The 7,684-nt window shown below is 37.8% G+C and overlaps 1 protein-coding gene across 1 annotated transcript in view; it reads left to right on the forward strand.

The window, feature by feature from the left end:
- DMGDH (dimethylglycine dehydrogenase) overlaps positions 1-7,156 on the forward strand; it is a 35,418-nt gene extending 28,262 nt beyond the window's left edge. Inside the window, exons 14-16 of the mRNA XM_034441064.2 lie at positions 188-247; positions 5,558-5,692; positions 6,424-7,156. Of these exons, the coding sequence (XP_034296955.2) occupies positions 188-247; positions 5,558-5,692; positions 6,424-6,639 (411 nt within the window). The 3' untranslated portion in view covers positions 6,640-7,156. The remainder of the gene's footprint in view (positions 1-187; positions 248-5,557; positions 5,693-6,423) is intronic.
- The last annotated feature ends 528 nt before the right edge of the window (positions 7,157-7,684 follow it).

Here is a 7,684-nt window from a genome sequence, read left to right on the forward strand (position 1 = left end):
AATTTTATTTTTAATGGGAATAGTATAAGATTAGTATATAAATTTTATTAAGAGCTATGCTAATTTAATAAAAATAGATATTTATTTTATTAATGTAAAATATAGGTTTCATTTGTTGGACATCAAAAGAAATGAGAAAAAAATATGCCACCTAGTGGTTTTTTATTGTACTTTTTTTTTTCAACAGATGAATTGCGACACCAATCCACTGGAAGCTGGACTGCAATATTTTATCAAATTAAATAAGGTATGGGGTTTTTTCTACTACACTTTAATTATTATTCATTCTTCCTTTGTTTGCAAATAGTTGTTATATTTGAATCTGCAAAACAACACCAGATAATTATACACTTAAGCAGTAATGTACCTTGGTGTATGTAGCAATGTTCCTTCTATCTCATTTCCCAGTCCATGCTGCTATTTTGGTAAATAACTCAAACTATAATGTGATCTACTAATTAATTTCATTTTTTGGCACTTTCCAAGTAATTTGGGGGTTGGAGCAGTTCCTTTATACAGTTTTAACTTAGTTGAAATAAAATTAGTTGCACACACCACAGTTTTACTATAGATAGCAATAGCGATAGCACTTAGACTTATATACCGCTTCATAGTGCTTTACAGCCCTCTCTAAGGGGTTTACAGAGTCAGCATATTGCCCCCAACAATCTGGGTCCTCATTTTACTGATCTCAGAAGGATGGAAGGCTGAGTCAACCTTGACTCTGGTGAGATTTGATCTGCCAAACTGCTGGCAGCCGGTGATCAGCAGTAGCCTGCAGTATTGCATTCTAACCACTCCGCCACTGCGGCTCATTAATTATCTATGCATAATAATAATAATTATATATGCATAATTATCAGGCTATTAATATGGTGATCAAATCAGGAAATGGGGGTTGTTGGAAATTTTTACAATTTGAAAACATTTTTGTTTAGTTAATGAGTACTATTAAACTGGAACTTGCCATGTAAGATGCATTTAAAACTTACAATACCAGACTTTCTGTTATGTTCAAGTTAGAAGTTTACAGTTTTACCAGAAAAGCTGGGATAATCTTCTTAGAGAGTGAGAAATTCCTTCCTAGCATTTCTCATTTTTAAATCATCTCTCCTTTTGTGTGTTTGTGTGTGCGGGTAAACTTACCTTGGCACTATTAAAACAGTCCATGGTCATATGATTAGCACCATCTCACAATTACAAAATGGCAAAGAGCTGCAGTCATGTGATTGCAATTACACAGTCCTCATTTAACAACAGCTGGAACTGGATTGCTAAATGGCCTGGCCATGTGATGTTTCACTTTACAGCCATATTGCTTAGCAAAGGCAATTTTGTAATCAGTACGTAATCAGCTAACAATATGGTTGTGACCTTATTAAGTTCATTAAATATTTTATTGTAAAAAAGAGGAACAATTTCAAAATATTTTCTTGACTGTATTTTTAGGAAAGTACATTTGGCACAAGTATTTGGAACATGAATCAGTGAAATATTGGTTGCCTTTAGGGGTAAAATGTCATCTTTGTTTAACTATGAAAGGAATTTACTTTAGAAGGCTGTCTTGCAATTACTCAAGAACAGTCAATGAAGAATAATTAATTTGAAAGTACTGCACAAGTATGATCCCCTGTGTATTTTAAGGTGGTGGTTAAAGCAGATTGCAGCAGATGCTGTGCTCTCATATGCAGCTGAGTAGTTTTGTGTGTATAATTTGGATCTATTCCAGCATTCACGAGTGATTTAACAAATAAATCATGCTATTAAAAGATTACACATATCTTTTGACAGCTTTCTGCACATTAAAAATAGGGAGGTTTTTTATTGTCCTTAATTTCCTCCTTTTATTTTCCTCACCAGATAAAATAATAATCTTATAATCTGGGAGTTACTGTTCATATTCCATGTTATTTTGGGTACTTAAATTTTGTAATTTCTACAGCTACTGAGACTGGGTTAGTCTTTGGGAATTATCTTTGAGAATGCACCACAAAATATTTTATCACAAAAATATACTATAACGAAAGAAACAAGACTGGACTCCTCTTGCCTTCTTTATTTCTATTTACTGCTACGATTAGCAAAGAAAATACCAGAAAATAAATTTTCAGGAATTAAATTATGAAATCAAGAGCATAAATTAAAATGATTTGCAGATGATGTTGTATTTACAATTAACCACCCAAAAGACTTTTTAGAACTAATAATGGAATACGTACAACAGTAAGATTCATTACCAGAATGTTGACTTAACCTTTAAAATTTAAGAGTGAACTTGTTCATTATTTATTTACTCCATTTTTGCCAACTATTCAAATAAATCAACTCGTAAAATGAACTTAATAGAGCAGAGGTGTCAAACTCGATTTCATTGAGGGCTACTTCAGGGTTGTGTTTGACCTCAGGGGGCTGGGGTGGGCGTTTCCAGGGTGTGACCAGCATGTCATTCGTGTTGGGGTGGGTGCCTGTGGTGGCCTGAGTGCTCTGCCAGCAAAAACAGGCTCCCGAGCTCCATTTTTGGCTGCGGCAGCCTCTTGCAACCCTCTGCCAGCAAAAATGGAGCTCAAGGAGGGCCACACGCGGCACTGTGAAGGCACTGCAGACCGGTCCTTCACTGTTTCCAGGGCAGCCCCGCAGGCCAGATCTAAGCATCCTGCGGGCTGGATCCAGCTCCCAGGCCTTGAATTTGACACTCCTGTAATAGAGTATCACAATCATACAAAAGAAAATGTGCAATATCACCTGTCAGCCAAATTCAAATCTTCAATTACAGCATACCTTTCTCCCATACTTAATAAAATTGCCAAATTTTAACAGTTCTCCTGAAACATAGAGTGTTTTTTGTGTATATATTCATTATAAAATGTTTGCTTTTTTTAAAGAAAACTGCTGATCAGGTCAGATAACTTTAGCTGTCTCCATTCAGAGTAGTGAAGTGTCTTCTATGCAATTAATGTAGAAGGGACCATTAAACCACTCACACCTGCTGCCAGATCATACTCAAAGCTCTAATTATGATTGCTGTATTAGCCTTCATGCAAACTATTTGTTCCATTTATAAATTATAGATTTATGAGTATCAGATGAATAATGTTGAAGCGAAGCACTGGGGAGATTAGTTGTATTTGAATGTGTTTTATAGGCGGAGTTTAATTAGAGTTTGTAGAGACAATATATGAAATTACTGCTTACAGAATATAGCAAGGATAACCAAAGTGACCCCCACATTGCACATTAATTCTCACTGGGGAAGAGTTCAGACTCTTCTCTGACTAACTGGGCAAGACTGTGCCTTGGCCAAATCCAAAAGACCTGTACAGCCAGTGTCCAACTCAAAATGAATCCAATTCAATAGATACCTAGAACAGTCCTCACTGCAGCCCTGCAGGTATTTCTGTGACATCTTCTAATCAAGGAGGTTCTGGTTATTCTAAACAGGACCACCAGTTGGCACTCGGTGGTGCAGTAAGGGCAGAGTAATAACTACTTTTTGCTGCCCTTATTGCCATGAGGTAATCCCCCCCAAAAGGCTCTTCAGTTGGGTTCATTCTTCATTATCCTCCAACAGCATTTCTAGGCATCTCTCATTATCTTCTCAGCCACCATTTTATTAAAGTGAACTGTAGAACCTGGCCATGTTTACTGCCAAACTCATTGTTGACCAGATATTTAAGCACAGAACAGAACAGAACAGAACACCTTGGAGGTCTTCTAGTCCAACCAGCTCAGGCAAGAAACCTTATACCATTTCAGACAAATGGTTGTCCAATCTCTTCTTAAAAACTTCCAGTTCTGGAACATTCACAACTTCTGGAGGCAAGTTGTTCCACTGATTAATTGTTCTGTTAGGAAATTTCTTCTAGGTTACTTCTCTCAATTAGTTTCCATCCATTGCTTCTTGTCCTGCCTTCAGGTGCTTTGGAAAATAACTTGACTCCCTCTTCTTTGTGGCAACCCCTGAGATACTGGAACACTACTATCAGTATCATAACCATGCTATCATGTGACTCCTAGTCCTTCTTTTCATTAAACTAGATTTTATTGTTTTCATTTCTTATGGTTTGCTCTCACTTAAAAAAATGTTTCTTTTCTCTTTTCTGGCCTGGAATATTTATACAAACTAGCTGATTCTTGGATGACATATGATGCTATTGTCACTATTTTCTTTAGTTTCAAATTGCATGGTTATGATTTTTCACAGCTTAGCCCTCACTATTGACTAATACAGAGAAAAGCTAAAATAAATTGGGGGTAGGAGGTGGGGATAATGAATGAATTATAGCAGTATTCACAATATTTCATATTATGTTCTATGGAAAGGAAAAGGAGTCATAGACAGGTTTTCTTCTTCCCATTTTACTCTGACCCCTTGCTGAGGAGGTACAACATATTTTTTTCCATTGGAAAAAAAGACTTGTTGAAAAGCTGCTTGTCTGCATGTTTTGCTTAGTCTGTGGAACTGCTACAAGGTTTTCTCCACTGTGTTGAATATATAATTGCCTCATAATGACAATCTGGCACAAGCACTTGTTTGAAATGCAAATTGCAATTCTAGAGGCAGGAGCATAGACATCCATCTCTATTCTATTCCAGTAACTGGTCGAAGTGCCATTTCTTGATAAAATTATTCCTGTTGAACTCACTATTCCATAAAAAGTAGAATGGATAAGAATAAGAAACTAATTAAATGCTTCTGGGAAGCTTTCCAATTGCTCTGTGTTCCAGTAACTATTCAGAAGCATCCAAGTTTCACTTAGCAATCAGGCTTCCAACTCTAGACAGGCTTATGTGTGATAGGACTCTTGATTCCTCTTTATGGCCTCCTTACCCACAGCTTGCTACCTGCTTCTTAAAAAGGAGCTGAGAGTTTAGGATCGTGATGGTGAACCTATGGCATGCGTGCCGGAAGTGGCACTGTGCTGGCCAGTTTGTCTTTGCACACGTGGGAGCTCTGGAAACCAGAAGAGCAGCTCCCTGGCACGCATGTGCGCGCCGGGAAGCTGAGCTTCCGGTTTCCGGTGCACCTGCTGGTCTTCGCACATGCATGCATGCCAAAAACTGGAAGACCAGGTGACTGGCACGTATGCGCACCCCGGAAACCAAAAGCTCAGCTTCCCAGAGCATAGGCATGTGTACCGAGTTATTGCTCTTCTGGTTTCCAGTGCTCCCCCCATGCACACTCCCGTTTCGGCACTTGGTGCCGAAAAGGTTCACCAACACTGGTCTAGGAAGACTCAACACCCAGTTTCAGATAAGATGCTGTTTAGTCTGTTTAGTCCAAAGATGGAAAGTTCCTAGCACCAGGAGGCCAAGCACCAACAGCCATTCAATTTTGCTGTGCTTCAGCCTAAGCTTGTTCTTCTCCATCAAAACCCCAACAGCCTCTAGGCATTGGACATCCTCCAACCATTCTGGCTCTGCTAACAAGCACCACCAATGCTGTCCTCCACATTATGTCCAGACCTGAAACCTGACTAAAAATGTCCAGTTAATTCTCAAAAACTGCATCTATAACCCATTCAGAATCTACTAATCACTTACTATCTTTTTTCCCCAGCCAGCAGACTTCATAGGAAAGAAAGCACTGAAACAAATTAAAGAAAAGGGGCTTGAACGAAAACTTGTGTGTCTCATCTTGAAAACAGATGATGTTGATCCTGAAGGAAATGAAAGTGTCTGGTATAATAACAAGGCAAGCAGATTTTAGTTCAAATAATTGAAGAACATTTTTCTGGAACCCCCTTTGTATTTACTTCATTTTTTTAAATGGCTATCATTTTCAGTAGATTTAGTTGCAAAAGCTAATGTGCCTTAGAAGTAGAAGGTGGGTGCATGTATACCACGGGTGTCAAATTGGATTTCTTTGACAGCCAGATCAGCATTAAACTTCTCCTCCATGGGTCGGCTGGGAGGGGGTGGGGGTGGGGGGTAGACGGCCTGCAATCCTAATCCCCATGCCCCGTTTTGGCTTCCAGCGGCACAGCGGGCTGGTCCTTTGCTATTTCAAGGCTGGCCCCGCGGACAGATTTAAGCACCCCGCTGGCCTTGAGTTTGACACCATTGATGTATACTGTACTTGCTATAAATCAGCATTCCTCAGTCTGACACCCCCGCCCCCCCACACACCCACACTTGAGTTGGGATTGTAGCATTTACAGAAGTCAAACAATATTTAGTCTCTAGTAGATTTTTTGTCAAGCATAGGAATTAATAGATGGTCAAAGATGGTCCATTGAAACAGAATTATATCATCTAAGTATCAATATAATCTCAGTATTTTGCCACTGTTTAAACTAATACAATTGCATATTTGATTTTATTGCATACTGCATATGTTAGAAGTTAAATATTTAGAAACACAAATTTGCATTAACTGTGTATTTTATACTGTAAATTGATAAGTGGTAAAATTTAATTTTTCAGGTTATTGGCAACACCACATCTGGATGTTACAGCTATAGTATTCAGCAAAGTCTGGCTTTTGCATACGTTCCTGTGGAACTCAGTAAAGTTGGACAGAAGTTGGAGGTTGAGTTGCTAGGCAAAAATTACCCAGCAACTGTTGTTCAAGAACCACTGGTAATGACTGAGCCAACAAGAACACGGCTTCAAAAGAAAGGCGGAAGTTCTAAAGTATAAATAATCACATAATTGTCATGATGGACAATTAAAGTGGGATTACCTTGATTTGAAATATTGCTATATTTGAAATCCCATGTGACTCGAATCACATAAGATAGAAAATATGAAAGAGCATGGCTGAAGTAAAAAGATAAGTTGTGAATATTTGCATTTCATTTGGGGGGAAATGTAACAACAATAATAATCATCCATAAAGAAATATTCAAGAGAAAAAAAATCATGTTTACATACTTAAAACATTCAATACTGCAGTGTTTAGTAGGTTCCTTCAAATTGATTTTAAGAACACTGATTTTAACTGTATGCCTATATCCAAATTACCTGTGCCTTTATTGTGTTAAGTGTTTGATTATCTGCCAGAAATATAATAGCTCATCTCTAAATAATTGATGAGTAATTCTGATCTTAGGCAGAAATTACTGTCCATTGATATCTTTAAAAATCAAGAGGAAAAGAAAGGGAGAATTACAACTTGCAAAACATTGTAATAAAAAGAAAACAAGATTTTTGCAAAGCTACTGTTTTTATATTACTGGAACAAAATATTAGGTTACAGGTAGTCCTCGAATTATGTCCATATGTTTAGCAGCTATTCCAAGTCATGATGGTGCTGAAAAAAGTGACCTATGACCAGTTCTCATTTTAACAACTGTCACAGTGTCCTCACGATCATGGAATTGCAATTTAGGCTCTTGAAAACCAGAATATAATTATTTTATGATTTGCTGAGTGACCTGATGATTCTCTTAACAATTGTGGCAAAGAAGGCTGTAAAATTGGGTGCAGTCCTATGTTTATTTCAGTCCCAATTGTGGTTGTAATTCTAGGACTAAATAAATAAATAAATAACTTCATTGTATACTTCACACAGTATACCCATACAACGAAATTCACTTAACACCCAAAGACCAGGTCCAATACACATAACAATCCCCAAACACACTCCCACCCTCCACAATTCTCCACCCCTAAATCACCCAAACATCCACACAACAGACCAAGTAGTACTGTCCAACAGCTCACTGATGGTGGCCCTTTAATT

This window comes from Pantherophis guttatus, chromosome 2 (assembly GCF_059756535.1).
Source record: "Pantherophis guttatus breed Tessera chromosome 2, ASM5975653v1, whole genome shotgun sequence".
Lineage (NCBI taxonomy): Eukaryota > Metazoa > Chordata > Lepidosauria > Squamata > Colubridae > Pantherophis > Pantherophis guttatus.